The sequence below is a fragment of the Chaetodon auriga genome, chromosome 24 (assembly GCF_051107435.1).
Source record: "Chaetodon auriga isolate fChaAug3 chromosome 24, fChaAug3.hap1, whole genome shotgun sequence".
Lineage (NCBI taxonomy): Eukaryota > Metazoa > Chordata > Actinopteri > Chaetodontiformes > Chaetodontidae > Chaetodon > Chaetodon auriga.
Genome location: NC_135097.1, coordinates 6,228,334 through 6,245,042, shown reverse-complemented (window position 1 = coordinate 6,245,042; position 16,709 = coordinate 6,228,334). Strand labels below are relative to the sequence as shown.

General features: G+C 44.6%; 1 protein-coding gene across 2 annotated transcripts in view; it reads right to left on the bottom strand.

The window, feature by feature from the left end:
• Positions 1 to 16: 16 nt before the first annotated feature.
• Positions 17 to 16,709, bottom strand: part of slc7a8a (solute carrier family 7 member 8a) — a 234,638-nt gene continuing 217,945 nt past the window's right edge. For both annotated transcript variants that reach the window (XM_076724759.1, XM_076724758.1), the window contains 10 exons: positions 14,733 to 14,937; positions 11,195 to 11,346; positions 5,743 to 5,868; positions 4,783 to 4,936; positions 4,319 to 4,442; positions 4,069 to 4,172; positions 3,608 to 3,704; positions 3,345 to 3,494; positions 2,850 to 3,027; positions 17 to 2,736 (listed from right to left, as the gene is read on the bottom strand). In XM_076724759.1, the coding sequence (XP_076580874.1) occupies positions 2,585 to 2,736; positions 2,850 to 3,027; positions 3,345 to 3,494; positions 3,608 to 3,704; positions 4,069 to 4,172; positions 4,319 to 4,442; positions 4,783 to 4,936; positions 5,743 to 5,868; positions 11,195 to 11,346; positions 14,733 to 14,937 (1,442 nt within the window). In that variant the 3' untranslated portion in view covers positions 17 to 2,584. The remainder of the gene's footprint in view (positions 2,737 to 2,849; positions 3,028 to 3,344; positions 3,495 to 3,607; positions 3,705 to 4,068; positions 4,173 to 4,318; positions 4,443 to 4,782; positions 4,937 to 5,742; positions 5,869 to 11,194; positions 11,347 to 14,732; positions 14,938 to 16,709) is intronic.

Sequence of the window (16,709 nt, the reverse complement as noted above, 5' to 3'; positions counted from 1 at the left end):
AACGAGACACGAAAAGTCACTTACGGATAGTTTTTATTCTTGTCACACACTCACCACCAATATGTACATTTTTAACACAAAAATAGACTTCAGTTTGAGAGACACGTCAGTCAAAAATGGCTCTCAGGGTGGTAGGTAGACTGCAAACGGAAACTTAAATTAGAGACCACAAAATGATTTTAGAAATAACACTCTGAACAGGAAGAGATGATGTATTGCTTGAAGAACTGCTTAGATTATAAGTACACATGATGACCGTTACAACATAGAAAACGTCACACTTCCTCCACTTTGAAGGCCTGTTTTGGTCTGAATTAGAGTAAGAAGTGGAGGTTGCAGCTTATTGGTGAACCTTGAGCAGCAAGAAAGTAAGACAAGAGTAAAAAAGAAACATCACTGTTCGACTTTCTTGAGATTTTAAGCAGTAAACAAGTCGGATTCGACTCAGACTGAACTTGTGACGCTCTGCAGAGTCTGCAGTTCACATTTGCCATATCACACGTTGTAAAGTTGCAGCATTTGATTTTTGAGGTGGAAACATTCAGGCCTCATTTATGCACAGCCAGGGTCTTGTTTTTGATGTTTAGATTACATTGAAAATTGAGGAAAAAGTCTTCTCGTTATTGAGTGTTAAAGGAAACGAACCCCAGTCTTTGACAGTGGAATAAAGATGAAGACCGTGAGCTTTTATTTGAGATAAATGAGGCCCTGAATTAAAAATTCAAACATGAGTTAGTGGTTTTTATTCACAAAGAGACAACATACAGACCGTCATGACACCTGTGCATACTGTAAATACACAATAACCGTACAGGCACAAAACACAATCATTGTACTTGTAAAGACATCCAAGAGACCCTGTTCCCCTCATGGTTTAGTAAGAGAAACCTACAATACTGGCCCAACTTCAATGATGAAATCATTCACACATGTCTGCCAATGCCTGTTGTTTTTTGGGATAGCTTGTTAAGATTGAGACTCCTGAGGAAATAAATCTATAAAAGCACCAGTTCAGGCATTTACAGGCATTTAGCGAAGAGGCAATCAGTCAGATCTGTAGAGTTGACGTGGTCTGGAGGTTTTCAGGCAGTGTATGTAAGGAGGAGGCAGTGGGGATGCCCTGAGACACTAAGAGATTATAGAAAGACCGAAGACATGGGAGACAGTGTGTGTTTGTGTGCGCAGGAGTGTTGTTGCTAATATATAGATACTGTACAGAACTATGACCAGACAACAGAATGGGTTCATTCAGGGGTTCAGTTTTTTTGCTGGTGCCTGCACGAATATTAAGCTCAAATCGCTTCTATTGAATTCTATGAACTGAAAATTTCCGTGTGTGTGTGTGTGTGTGTGTGTGTGTGTGCAAAGCTCTAATATTCTACACGCTAAATAAAAAAAAAAAAAAAAACGATTTAAACACAGCTCGATGGTTAGCTATAAAAATACTTCTGCCGTAAAACAACTGGTTTTTATACAAGCATTCACGTGTCGGTGTGGGGATTTGCACATTAATGCAAATGTGGTGGTGTTGCCTATTTCCTCTTTCTATTTATCAATGTCCATGCTGGACTTGCAGTTTTAATGGGTTAACGATCAGTGTAGTGTCCACACAAGAGTCCAAATCTTCTTTTCTTGCTTCCGTTAACTGTATATAACATTAACATTATCAGTATGTGGATTAACGATGTCTCCACGTCAGTCAAAACAGCGGCAGTGGCACCCAAAATATATTCCAATTAAGGCAATTAACAAGGAGCTGTGCAACGCTTACCAGCACATTTACCGACACAAAGTACAGATCACACATCAGCTCTCAGGCGTACGCCTCCACGATTGCAGGAGTAAAAAAAATAGGCCCAGATGTATATGATGTTGAATAGAAAAAAAGAATATCAACAAAACTAAAATTAACATATTCAAACTAAAATAACAACAAAATGATATAAACAATTATCACAATTACAAAAAAAACAAAAAAAGAGAGAGAAACATTTCGGAATCACAGTCGCCTTGAAAAACAAAACACGGCACTTGGCGTGAAATGACTCGATGTGAACGCGATTTTTTTCTGCTCTGACGATCAAAAGCTTTGGTGTGTTGAAGGGATGAAGAGGCGAAATTTACAATGTGACAAAATAAAAACAAAAAAAGAGAAAGTGTTTGCGTATCACAGTAAGAGTCTTTTGATAAAAATAAGAAAATACTAAAAAAAAAAGAAGCTCTTACGGTGAGGAGTGTGCAGGGAGTGTGTGGAGGAGGGGAGGGAGGAAGAGGAGCAGGACGATGAAGAGTAGTAAATGATGAAATGTGTTTTGTACTGCAGCAGTGGAAGGTGCTAACCTTTCTTTATTGCACTTTTGAAGGAGCCCAGACGGGAAAGTCGAAGGTCATGTTACTCTAAAAACTCACTACATTTGGCACAGAAACGACTGATTGAAACCACGAACGAATATTAACGACAAAGTGTGGCGGCACGAGCGGCCACCACAAACTGTGTTGTATGTTTGCACGAGTGTTTGAGTGTGTGCGCGCCCACATGTGCGTCTGCGTGTTTATTTTGGGGCAGGTGGGAGATGAAGACCCTCTAGCAGTCCGCTGACTTGTGGTTGTCTCCGTCCTCCTTGGACAGAGGAGACCTGGCCTCCTGCATTTCCTCTCCTTCTTCGCTGCCGCTGCTGTCACCCAGGGCCGGGTAAACCACCACGCAGAACTTCTGGCCCAAGTACGTCATCTTATCTGGAAGACGAGAGCAAAGTTTTAACACCCCTTAATACGCTTATTCATTCTCCAAGAGTTTGAAAAGACTGATACCATTTTCCATACCAAAAGCCCACATTCAGCTAACTTACTGATGAAGACGTTGAAGCATTGTGGCTTATTGTCCCAGTAGACTCCCAGGAAATAGACGGGGACGCCAGTCAGCATGATGGCCAGGCCGATGCCACAAACCACAGGCTCGGAGTAAAGGGAGAAGATGAGCAAGAAGGCCCAGAAGATGAGGTAAATGACGGGCCATATCAGGCTGATCTGCAAGACAGAACAAAGCCACAACTTATTATTGACACAGTCGCTTGGTAGTTTCTCCCGTTTGAGTGCTACGCAGCAATTACTGCAATCAGCTGCAATTAGTCAGCTGTTCATTTTTGCACATTTATCCGTCATTAATCGTGATAGTACACCCTTTGCACCACTAGAGGGCAGCTTTCAGAGGAAGGTTTAGGGCTGCTTGACAGCCTCTTCATGCACAGTAAGAGCTGCCTCCTCAGAAACCAAAGACGCAACCCAATACTTGTTGAGATGATTTGTAAAAAAAAAAAAAGACACATAAACCACCACAAACACACCTTGATTGGCCGGTGCATGTCGGGCTGTTTTATACGCAGGACAATCTGCCCGGCGACAGTGACTCCATAGAAGAGGTAGTTGATGAAGCCCACGTAGTTGATGAGAGTGTACATGTCGCTGGTGCACAGCATCAGCAGCGTGGACAGGCACTGAGGAGCGAGAGGGAGAGGACGGTCAGAGGCGGGAAGTTTAACTGAGTATCGAGAGACCGAAACGGACTCATCTGAATATTAAGGAGTGTCGTGTTGAGAGCAGCACTCACAGTGAAGAGCAGAGCAGGGATGGGAGTGCAGCGTTTCACATGGATCATGGCCAGCAGGCTGGGGAGGTGGCCCTCTCTGGCTCCAGCAAAGAACAACCTGAGAGATGCAATGAAAAGGAAACAGTCAGTGCATATACAGCGCTCAAAGAAATCCAACAGAAGGAGCTATATTACAGAGGGGAGGGTAAAAAATGCAAATCAGGGATGCTGTGATTAAGTGGTGTGTCAGAGTTTGCTGTATTCTCGTGTGCAGGCCATCCCAGACACCAGGTGTCATCTCTGTACATACTCAGCATTTGCATAATAAATCTGTCCTGCATCAGTTTTTCGGTTTCAGTTATTTTCCGTGCTTGTTTCAAAGCCACATTGTGGTTTTGTTTACATAGCAGTTCATTACGCAACAGTGACTTTGACTTGTTGGCAGTAAAACCCTGAAAGGTGTGGAAGTCGAGCCCACTCACCGTGAAGAGGTAAAGAGGGAACCGTTGACTCCCCCGAAGGTGGAGAGAGCCACAGAGATGGGCATGATCCACGACATGACTCCCAGCAGCTTCTCACCGAACGTCTGGGGTGGAGGAGTGGGAGGATGAAGGTTAGCAGCTGGATGATGGTTAGATGCGTTCGCTGCCGTAATGCAATGAATGAGGCACCGACATGCGCACTGACCAGCAGGGATCACTGGAGGGAGACATTCTGCTTTGGGCTACTCACCACAGCAACGGCGTTGGAGGCGAGCAGCTCCTGGGGGCTCATGGCCGTGACGTAGGCGATGTTGGCGAAGACGTAAACGAAGGTCACGAGGGGGATGGAGATGAAGATGGCACGAGGAAGGTTCCTGGAGACGATGAAAACAGCAACGTTTAGGAGACAGAAACGCTGAAGAGAAGGAGGTGGGGGGGGGATTTAAGGTAGGAAATTAAAACCTGTACCTTAGAGGAGGTGCATTAATGGATACCAGGGTTATTAAAAATGTGGAATAAACCATTTTATTCTACCTGAAATGTTTCTAGATCAATTTCAGAGAGCTTTAAGGAAAAGGATCAGGGATCAAACTGGGAGCCTCCGTCCGTATGCAACTGAAACAGCTGCTTTAAAATCAACCATGTTCCCATCAATGAGACGTTCAACACCAGCCGCTGACGACATTTTAGAGATATGAAAGCAAAGCGTCTTACACGTAAGGGTCCACCAGCTCCTCTGTGACGTAGTTGAGGAAGTTCCACCCTCCGTAGGCGAAGGAGCCTTGTAAGAAGGCTAAGGCTATCAAACCCACATCGTAGTCCTGGAAGGGCTCGAAGGCGTTGGCTGGCTCCAACCAGTAGTACTCTCCTACAGGTGGGGGAGAGCATTTTTAGTTTGGTGCAGCAGTCAAAGGATATTTAACATTTTTACACCACCTCTTGATGATCTTAATCCTTCTGTCCCATTAAAACTGGCTTCTCTGTGTGAGCGTACCACTCTGAGCAGCTCTGCTCCTGATCGTTTCTCCTAGCCGATGTTGTTTGGCTGTGAGGGCAAACAAACTGGTTTCCGCTCCAGTCTGGGCTGAAAACCACCATCTAATGCGATCCGTGTGCGTAAAACAAGTTTGTAAAAGACGTCCTGACTTATTTTGAAGAACCCGCTGTGATCTCCCGAGTTCCCACTGAGAAATTATCTCTGCTTGGGGTGAATTGTCTAAATAAGCCGCGTTCTTTAGGAAGCTTGTTTCTGTCTCCTTTGTCATTACATTTTTCCTGAAATCCCTTCTTGGGGCATGTTTTCAGAGAGCATTAAGGTATTTCTGCTCTCACATACTGTCCCCCTCGTATATGACCTAAAGTCTCCTGTTAAACCAGCCACTGGACTCTTCATTTATCTTCAAACACTCGCACAGAAATCCCCATTGTGTTGTTTCAGGGGCCTGCTCTCTGTGGCCCCTGTAATAACTGGCCCTCAGCCATGTTGTTACAGTGAACCCACACAGGCGTGCTGATATTAGCTATGTGAGGGCCCCAGAAACTCACTGACCCCGCGGCGTCCACGGGGAGTCTATACTGTCCGGAAGGACTGAAGATGTCCCCAGTGACCGCGGTGGCGGGAAAGCACTGTGGACGCATGCATTCTGGGAGCACAGGCGGCGCCGGCGAGCTTACCCTTGCAGATCTGCACGATGCCCATGATGATGATGAGGCCGAGGGCCAGCAGCTTGCCGGCGGTGAACATGTCCTGCACCCTGGTGGCCCACCTCACACTGGAGCAGTTCACCCATGTCAGCAGCACTAGAGGACAAAAAAACACAGTAAAACACAGAATTAGTGGTTATTTTTCTCCTTAAAATCCAGTTTTCCCATTGCGTTTCCCCTTAAGTGGCCTTAAGTGACCTTTTTCCATGCTGCCCGCCTCTTCTTTTGACCTCTACGATGTTTCCCAAGACTCGTTCACACTCATGCACTATTTTATCAGATGTCTTGTGCATCATTTAAACCCCCCAAAATCCAACCTGACATTGATATCTTTGAAGATTTTTGGATCTCCTCTAGAATTTACAATAACAAATTATTCAGCTGCACAATGTACCGGCTGCACTGAAATGTTGGGAAATAATAATGTCATAAATGGACTGTAGGAGATAAAGTTTTATGTGTTTAATGTTTTATTGGCCTTGTAAATGAACTTTCACTGTGTTGTTTCTAGTAATAGTATTACTCAGATTATTTCCAGAGTAGTTACGAGTCTGGTTACTGTCACTGACAACCTGCAGAGACACGAGAATTCCAGGCGGTGACCTTCCGTGACAGGAGGTGAACTGATCTCCAGTCAGTGAATGGAGACAGATTACGGGCGCTTGCACATACGTGACGTGTCTCAATGCCTAACGCTGCAGCGACCTTTGACGCTGCTGCTGCTGCGTCGTGTTGAACCACCTGTTATCTCTTACGCCTCCCGTCTTACCTGCAGTGCTTGCATTTTCTTTTCAAGTGCTGCAGGTATTTGATACTGATTCAAGTGACCTTCTGTAACCTTTGGAAGTTAGTATAATCCCACCCATGCTTCTTGCAATGTAACCTAATGCAGAAGTGACACTGGAATGATATCACATGACTTACTAGCAATTATCATTAGACTTGGGACTACTCATTAATTAATAAGGGGTGAAACATGTATTCATTCATGTACTGAGCAACATCTGCTGAAGAAATATTATAAAATATAGAATATTCATTAGTTTGTTATGTAAAACTATGTTGTGATAATAACATTTGCATGCAATATTACATTATACTTGATTGTGAGTCATTTCTGTAGTTTATTTTTAAATAGTGCACAATGTAATATGTTGCTCTCATTGAGTTTAACACTTCACGTACATCTCATTTGTAGATTGGCCAGCGTCGACGACTGCATCTGGCAGTCTGATTATCAGTTACTAAGTAATTTGCATCAGGGTGTGTTGACTTAAAAAGACGAGATAAACAGATAAATGACATTTATGTTTAACAGTGACAGATAAAGGCGGCAGATTAACAGATTGTTTGGTCCTTTGGATGCCCTTGATAATGTTTACCAGACTGCATTCATCTGCCATTTGGGAAGGATAAAACAATCCCAAAAAAAGTATTTGCTGTTCAACTCACTTGAACTTGAGGCTGACCTAACGTGGACAGAGATAATGGATTTGATCTGCGCCGCTGGGTGCAACAGGCCAGTGGGTTCAGGCCGACAGGGCGCCATTAAATAATAGGCCTGTTTGACTCTGTGGGATTAAGTTCATCACATTAAATAACTCTGAGCTGAGCTGCCGCTGCAGGAGACGGAGGCAGATGCACACAAACAGACGTGCGTGGCTCTGCACTGATATGCATGGGCTGTAGGTGTGTGTTGGATGCAGACAGAGGTGCTTGTTTGCAGTTTTTAGGTTGGTGTGTGGTTGTTTTAGGGGAGCGGAGGAGGAGGAGGAGGAGGAGGAGGAGGAAGAGGTACGACTTAAACGTCTTCTTTTTTTTTTCAAACAAAATCACTACAGCAGACGATAGGAGGAACCGCGAGGGGGGCGAGTCACAGAGCTGCTGCTGCTGCTGCCACAAAAAAACAGGAAACGAGAAACTATGCACGGATCAGCTTATGACTTGATTTGTGTACCGTACACACACACACACACACACACACACACACACACACACACACACACACACACACACACACAGGCACAATGAACTAAAACACAACTGACTGATCCTCACGCAGCCCTGAGCAAATACTTCTTAAACCTCTTAACCACCAGTAAACAGAGTTGTTTTAGGAACCAGATGATCTTTCGCCAACGCGCTGCATTACAGTAACAGCACATATGCCCCCCGTCCCCCGCCCCGCTCCTTCTCCCTCTTGTTGACTTGCAGGTTGTGAGTAAACACCTTGAGGACACATTCTCCGGACTGCGGAGCTGTGGGGCCGCCCAGCTGTCCGTAAGCTGAGTATACAAAGAGTGTGTGTGGAAACTTGCTGAGTTAACTATGAGCCCGCTGGAAAACATGACAGAGTTATGACCTCGCGTTCTGCCATCTGTAGGAAGAGACGGACCCCGGGGAGACCCCCCTCCCCCCTCCCCCCCGTTTTGAAACGGTACACCTTGGAAAACCTTTCTGCAGCTCGAGACCCGACGGCGTCTGGCTTGACTGTCACAGAATCTCTTTATGACTGGATGAGTAGGTAAATAAGAAAGGTTACATCCTTCATTCTGCAGGCGGCCAAAATCAGGACATGAGAGTAATGTGCAAACACAGAAGCGTATAAACACACGCATGCTGCTCCCATTAAAAACACCGATGACATCAGAGTTGAGGGGAAACAGCTAACCTCTCACCCACTTTCCTCCTCAACAACAACAGCAAAACAAGCGCAAAACATCTATAAACTCAGCAGCTCAGGTTTATTCGCTGAAAGCTGCCCGACAACATCTCCCCGACTGACCCGACGGGGGAAGCCGCTCTGCCGCCGGCTCAGCCAATCGCAGTTTAGCTGGAGGAAAAAAGTTACAGCTGCTAGCGGCTCCTGTCTGAACGAAGCATGCTTTGTTTTAAGGCGTTCGTGGAAGTGGGGCAAAGAAGACAGGTGAATGTAGGTCAATGAGTCTGTAATCCAAACAAAAATGTGAGTGCAGGCTGCTGCCAAGGCGACACTGTCTCGCAAACCAAGGACGACACGGTTTTTGTTGGTGTGCTGGTCTGCAGATTTCAGTAGAAGTGGTAGACAGTGTGGTTGCGTGTGAAGGAAAGCGCCATTTGGTTTTTGGTGTTCGGATTTTATGCAAATTTCAGCTCAACTTTACCAAATTTGGCACATAACACAGCCGGAGAAGCCTGAAAAGAGTTCCACACCCATCTGCATTTGCGTAAACTCCAGCGACTGCAGACACATTCGGATGGCACGTGAAATCTGTTGAAATGTTTCTGACATCTCCCGCTGACGGGCCGACGTGACTCCTTTGGCAGGGGTAAATTAAGCCGTGGGTCTCTTGGTTCACTGAGTGCAAATGTGCTGCTTGTTATTGTGCAGGCCTTTGGAAAGCGAGGTTTCCACATTGTCAGGGCAGCCAACTGTGCCCATCTGCCAGTGAGCAGCCCGTCACACAACGTCCTCTAGGAAAAAAAAAAAACCTTTGGAGGTCAATTTACGGGAGTAGCGATACAGGAAAACTGATTGTAGAAATGTCCACAAAAAAGTTTGCAGACCGTAACGAAAGGGCGCAGTTGTTTTCCATCCACCTTCCCCCGCACTGAAAAGCATTAAGTGTGATTTGAAAATAAGATTAAAATAATGTCTGGGCTCATTGTTCACGCCTACATGCCATCACGGCTGCAGGAGTTAAGCCACATCTCCGACCAATAGCCGCGGTTATGAAACACTTCCGTAAATCTTAACGTGGGATGTTTAATCTGACATGTTTTGTAATCCTCCGTAAGGTTTGCTTCACGGTACAGCACAAACACACAGTCAGGTACAATACACACACTCTTCTCCGCTGTCCACGTCTGTCTCTCTGTCTGCAGGCTGCCTGCAGTATTTGGCCCGTGTGTGTGAACTTTGTTGAGGGGTTCAAATGGACCGCTGTCACGTCAACGGCAACACATTCGTCCATTTGTCTTCACGCGTTCGCTGCCCGGTGTTACACCCCTCTAGCTGCTTTGCTACCTCTCATCCTCCTCCTCCCCTCAGGTGACCTCTGACCGAGGGTTACATAGCAGAAGAGCTTCAGAGAAAAAGGGGGAAACTGGGGCAGAGTGATATAAACTGGACAAATCAAGCTGTACTTCAGCTAATCTGTGACGCCTTTAGGATACTTCGAAACTATAGACAGCTTTAATGATGTAGAAACTATAACCAGCAAAGCCGATGCTGCTGCAGTGGAGCTGCTTTTACATTTTCATATCGTGTCTCAGCCCTGAATGTATAACTGTCTCGTGACTGTGTCAGCATTCGCTATCAATGATTCTCCTTTGCGTTCAGTTCTTTCAGTCTGTGGCTGTTTTTTTCAACGTGCCTCAACAGGCACACCCGAGGAGAACTTTCAGTCCCTTTGCTCTGTTTCTTTAGGCCATCTGCCCTCTTTTATCTCTGCATAATCAAAACTGAAGCGCTGTGGAGTCTGAGCTGTGAGCTGCTTCCCTGTCTCCTACAAACTCTGTTCATAAGGTACTAATTTGTTTAAACAGAACCATAAAAAAGTTGACTAATGCTGCTATCAGCAGATATTTGAAAGAAAAAATTGGGAGATGGATGGTTTTTGCTGGACAGGGATCATATGCAGCCTGCGACAAGGAATACTGGACCCAGAGTTATATGATGTCTGTACAGTCAATATGGAGCTATGACCAAGACCGTTAGCTTAGCTTATGTTAGTTTAGCACTAAGCAAGACTGGAAGCAGTCATTTTGAATCTTTTCTAACGCTTAAACAAATGAGATATATCATGTTAATGAGTGAGCTTCAGAGGTGCTGGTAGGTGGATTTTGTTAGTCTTGGACAGAACCAGGTTAGCGGCTGTTGTACCATGTTTCCAGTCCTTGTGCTAAGTTAAGCTAACCGGCTATTGACTAGCTTTATACATGATGGACAGACATGGGAGTGGTGGCTCAACTGACTCTCGGCAAGAAAGCAAATGAGCATAATTCTCAAAATGTCAAACTATTATAATGTGTCTTTGTCTCTCTCTGGTGTTTCCACCTCAGGCAGATCTATCAGTGTTGTCACAGCATGCTCAGTCAACAGAGGGGAACCAGTTTCTCTCGAGGGAAATCCAGTTAATGTGAATTATTTTTCCATAATAGAGAGGGAGGTTCTAGCCGACGCATGGATTAAATTTCTGGGACTGTTAAAGATTTGCTAAATCCTTGTGATTAATATCCCTGTCATGATGATACTTGCTCAAGTGCTGAGGCCAACACAGCAGGACCGTTGCTGATGTTGACCTCGCAGGTTTCGATGAATCCGATTGGGAGGGAAAACTCTTTAGCTAACTCGACGAGCAAACCATTAAGTGCTATGCTTGAAGCGAGTGTAAGGACTGTTATTCCTCACACAGACTCGGCATGTCGGACTGTTACTCACAGAGGCAGACGGCAGCCAGCAGACGCAGGCCGTTCTCCGGCGGGAAGCAGGTGGGGAACAGAGGCTGCAGGACGTAGTTGGAAAAGGTCAGCGCGATCACGGCCTGGTTGGTCGGGTAGATCACCAGCACGGCGATCCACAGACGCAGGAACCTGAGACCGAGAGGAGGGAGGGTGACACCGTTACAAACACAGAGGCGTGGGAGAAAACAGTAGGGCGTCAGAAGCACATACAGGTGGGGCTGAACAGGAGGAAACACATAACAAAGGTACATGGTACATATACATCCTTCCATTTACAGATTCCCATTCAAAGCAGGTTATTTTTGGTTGAAATGCAAACTCGGTTTCTTACTACGCTTGGCCTTTGAGTCATTTATCGAGCAAAAATCCCAAACATATGCTGGTCCCAGCCTCTCAAATATGAGGACTCTCAGATGTTTATTGCTTTGTGTCATTTTAAATTGACCATCTTTGTGTTTGTCAGAGAAAAAAAAAGCTATTTGAATGTGCCTCTCTGGGCCTTTTTGTGAGGTTGTAGAGGCTAAACAAACAATCTATAAAAAAAAAAAAAATCCACAGACTAAGACAGTACACATAACTCTATGCGTTACATTAACGCTCAACTGGGACTTCTTTCTGAAAAACAGTACTGTGTTTCTAACAATAACAGACTTGTGTATATATATTTAAATTGTTATTTTTTATGCTCTTATTTTAGTAGATGTGTCATATTTTAGTAGATGTGTCATGCACCAATTTCACCAGAAAAAATTCCTCGTATGTGTAAAAGCATTCTTGGCAATAAAGCTTTTTCTGATTCTGATTTCTGATTCTGATTCTGATTCTGATTCTAATAATATCTTGCCCCCACCCAAAGCCCTGGGGAAAGGCCATGCTGTTCGAGGGGGCGATAGGGGAACTTGATGGCTCATACCAAAGTTTCAGTTCTGTTACATTCACGTTCAGGTGTAAGCGGCTATGATTTCCCCCAAGTGTTTTTTGACAGAGCAGTAAAACCACCGAAACAGCATATAGACCAAGCGGCACGTAGAAAACCTCCACTGTAACCCAGACTAGGAAAGTCTGCTCCGGCTGGCGGCTGATTGAACCGAGGTGACTCACGCAACCTTTGAAACTCCCCGCTGTAGTCACGCACAAGAACATGGTGATGCAATCTTTTCTCTGTGTTTCATAGAGAGAAGAGCATCGAATGCAACGTTCATATGAGAAACTAAACTTAAACGAACTTATTTAAGCCCCTTTACTCCTTCAGACAATCATGCATACTTGCATTGATTAACTAGAGCAAGCAAAGCCTCAATCAACTTGAACCTGATTATCCTGAGCAAAAACCTTAAAGCCAAGTTAAACAGTGTGCAGAGAAACACTGCAATGACAGGGTGAGTCGCACACTACGACACGCACGGCCCGGAGCTACACAAACAGATTAATGAGCGGGAGACGAGATGAAGGAGAGCATGAGGGTTTAGCTGAGTGTAGCAGGAGAGACAAGGTGTGTGTGTGTGTGGGGGGGGGTCCATGAAATTCCCTGAAAGCTTATGGGGGGATGATTACAGTTGACTACGTTAATGGGATTGTGTCTCACTGGAATGTGTGTGTTAAACATTAAAATGTGGATGCAAATGCAGGACTGTGCTGAGCAAAACCTCTATGTAAACGGCAGCAGAAACCAAATTTTTTTAACTTCTTCACTGCGATTCTCTGGGAAATATTGTAGTTTTACTTCACTACATCAGTTTGACACCTGTAGTTATTAGTTAAGTAGCATTGCTTCTTTTGAGGGCTGCAAATAATAATGATGGTTTTTGCTGTTTATTTAGCGGTGGATTAAAAATAATGTCCAAATCGACACATTCAGGTGGCTCGTTTTGTCTGAACAAGAAGAAGAAGACCAGGGAATACTCACAATCGAGAGAAACCAGAGACTTTGGGGTATTTTTGCTTAAAAAATGCCTTAAATTATTATTTTTTTTACACCGCTGGTAGACTCACAGGACAAAAAAAGAATGCACAGGGGATATCTGCAGCCTTTCTCAATGTAGGCTCCTGCTGAATATAAAAGTTTGACACATAATGTGAAAGAATCTGGATAAAAAAAGATGTTATTTGTATTAATAACTAAGAAATGAACCAATCTATTGTGTTATCTTCCTACATTTGGATGGTCCGTTTATAGCAAGACAGTTATATTAAGTCAAACAATGACTCCCTGCAGCTTGTGGCATCTATAGTAGTCTCTATACGGAGCATTATGGGTGTAACGCAGCCCTCGTGAGTCTGACATAACAAAGAGCCTTTGTACTCGGAACATTGTCCATTCAAGTTGTGTTTGAGCGTACGACTTTTACGGACTCTTCCCCTCTTCTACGAGCATTTCCGTCGCTGCAGTTACGGACTTGTGCGCACATGCCAACACAAACTGCGCCCGTCCACGCCCACCGCCACGCAGGGATGAAAGGAGCAGGACAACAAAAGCAAACTCCCCTTGAACACGGTTTATTTATCCCGAGCGGAGGGCACGGGGAAACGGCGTGGCTTCAAACTGAGCATCTGAAGCTCATTGATGTGTGTTGATAGCTCCTGTACAAAGGGACTAAAACAATCATTGGCTGTTTTGTCTGGTTGAATTCCTTTCCCAAAATACCCTGATATATGCATCCTTGTGGTAGTTGGAAAGAGAAAAAAACAATGGTCCAATCTGTGTTTACAGTCTGGGCAAAGGCACAGTGTGTGAAATCTATGCTAACAAACGCTATTGTTTTGCTAGGAAAATTAACCTAGCGAGGTTCCCAAGCGTTTACTGTAAGCGCCGCAACCTTGAAGCTAACCTTTTATGGATGAATAGAATGACGGCTTTGTGGCGGTGAATTTGTTTAACGTGGGTTTAATATCGCTTTACTACACAGAACGTCTGCACTTGACCGCAAGAACAAGACCCCCTGCTTTGGATCAAGATGTCTGACCTACATCGACAGGCTCATCCACCTGGATAAAGAGAGGAATCTAGACAGGTCGGTATGCTCACCTAAATCCATGTCAAATTAACTTTAATTGTGTGGGAGGCCCCGTCTTCTAGAAAACTGGGTCATATACTTTATAGACGGTACATTTGAGCGGGGTCAGCTGCGGGTTTATCAAACCTTGGTGACCTGAGAGTCTGTAAAAATGTTTGACCAAAAATAAATCTACAGTATTATGCCTCAAAATAACTAGTAAATAAGGTAAATATGGTCTGGTCTTTTAAATCTTACAAACACAGGCATTTATTTTTACTCTGTCAGTCTCTAAGCCAAACTAAAATCATGTTTCAGAGAGCGAGTGAAGACAAATCATCAGATTGAAGTTTCTAAATGCCAATCAGAAAAAAAAAAAAAAACCTGTGGTTTCCTGCACATGACACATATTGAGAAAAACCTCCTCTTTCTTAAAATCTGCTCTTCATCCTTTGTTAAACCACGCTCAGCAACTCAAATCACCCCTGCAGATGTGATATGAAAGTAGACCCAATCGCTCACCCAGCCAGCCCTCCGAAGATGTCCTTGACGTAGGAGTAGTCTCCCCCTGACTTGGGGATGGTGACTCCCAGCTCAGCGTAGCACAGCGCCCCAATGGCGGTGATGATGCCCGTGATGATCCAGACGATCAGGGCCACGCCCACGGAGCTGGCGTTCTCCATCACTCCCTTCGGACTGACGAAGATACCTGAGCCGATGATGTTACCTGGTGGAGGGGGAGAGGAGAGAGGTGTCAGGTTTCAGGCTGTAAAAGAGGTTGTTGTGGTTACGTGTGAGCAGAGCTGAGAGCAAAAGAAGTCTTTAATGTGCTTTTGAAAGGGATCGGTTGTCACGGGATGGACAGCTCAGCCTGAGAGAGCAGCTGTGATGTCTTCTGCAGCTCTGGATGAGCTCAAGTCTGAGGAAATAACTCAAGTGACGAGATGTTCGGCTTCACAAGGAAAGCCTGGTGTACAAACTGGGTGAATGGAGTTTGAAAGATGTGAGCATTTACCGGGCAGGGAGTGAAAGCAATGCCATCCAGCTGCATTATGGGAAGTGTAGGATCTCGAATTTGGAGCTTTGCGCATATTAAGGTGTAAAAGTCAGGACGTCTCTGCATTTACCGTACATATATTGACCATTATGTTGTCAAAGTGTCTCTTAGAAGACCTTCAAATTCACGCAAGTGCAAATTAATCACACGAGCACTCCATTTTCAGCTTGCTGGTGTGTTTTAGAAATGAAAATCAATCTTCAAGCTCTTGAAACTTGACTTGTGTAATCCTTTGCATGTCAAGTGAGGAAGGCATTGCAAACTCTGCAAATCAGTCTACTTAAACCACGCTAAACAGTTAGCCTAATTGTGCCTTTCATGCAAAAAAAAAAGCACTAAAACTCACAAACTGACTTGTGTTATCTTGTTTGTTTAATTCAAACACAAACAGAAGTGAGAGTGCAGGAATTTGTGGTTTGACTGATCAGTTAATGAGTGCACAATTTCTTGTTGAATAAACGTTGCCGGGTTTTAGAACATGTCTCAGCAGACGTATCGTAATGGCACCACACCTGGCAACTTCACTGAGACAAAAAGACTCTAGGAAGTCACTGCACCCGACCGTTAACCATCCAGAAATGCTCACAGCACATGTAAGGTTGCTACTAGGTTGTCTGAAGTGCTTTTAGTCGGGTAAAAGTTCGTTACAGATTGTGGGCAGACAGAAAAAATGAGCAGGAAAAAGACAAACTGAAGAGGAAAAAGGATGAGGTCATGAGTAGAAAGCGAGGGAGAGAGAGCAGTGATGTAGGGGAACTTGTTTTCTGCTGACTTAGCACAGAGTTATGAGGAGATGGAGCAAGACAGCGAACGGGGTGAAAGAGTGCAAAGAGGGAGGAGGGATGAGAGGGAGATGGGGGGGAGAGTAATGCCTCAACAGGTTCAATGAGCATCAGAGTTCCAGGAGGTTTACACAGGAGCTGAAAGAAGGAGGGATGGCCCACTGGGTTCTGGTCCAACATGAAAGGAAGCCGCCTGAGACTGTCCGATGAGGCTGCGACGGAGCCGAGGTCGGAGGTCAGGGGCCTCCAATCACATTCAGCTGACTGTGCTTGAGCCCAGCGGCCAATAAAAAAGGTGTCAGGGTCAAGGGTTGAAGGTTTTGAATCATAACGGGATAACAGGCTGAGTGGCATTTTACAGTACAAAAGTCCAAGGTATGAATGATATGTCACACCCCCATAACTGCCAACGAACTACAATATAGAGCTTGTAGCAATATATTCAGCTCGGTGCGTAGAGTGACAATATTTATTAGCTTCTCAAATAGACGATTTGCTGCTTTTCTACGTTTCATATCCCTTCAAATTAGAGAAGAAGAACTTGAACTGCTCTCCACTAATGATCATACTGAGGTCAAAATCTGCAAAAAAAATGCAGCACGCGCTTTCTCATGTCAGTTAACTCTAAAGCAAAATCTGAACTTTTCAACAGATTCAATA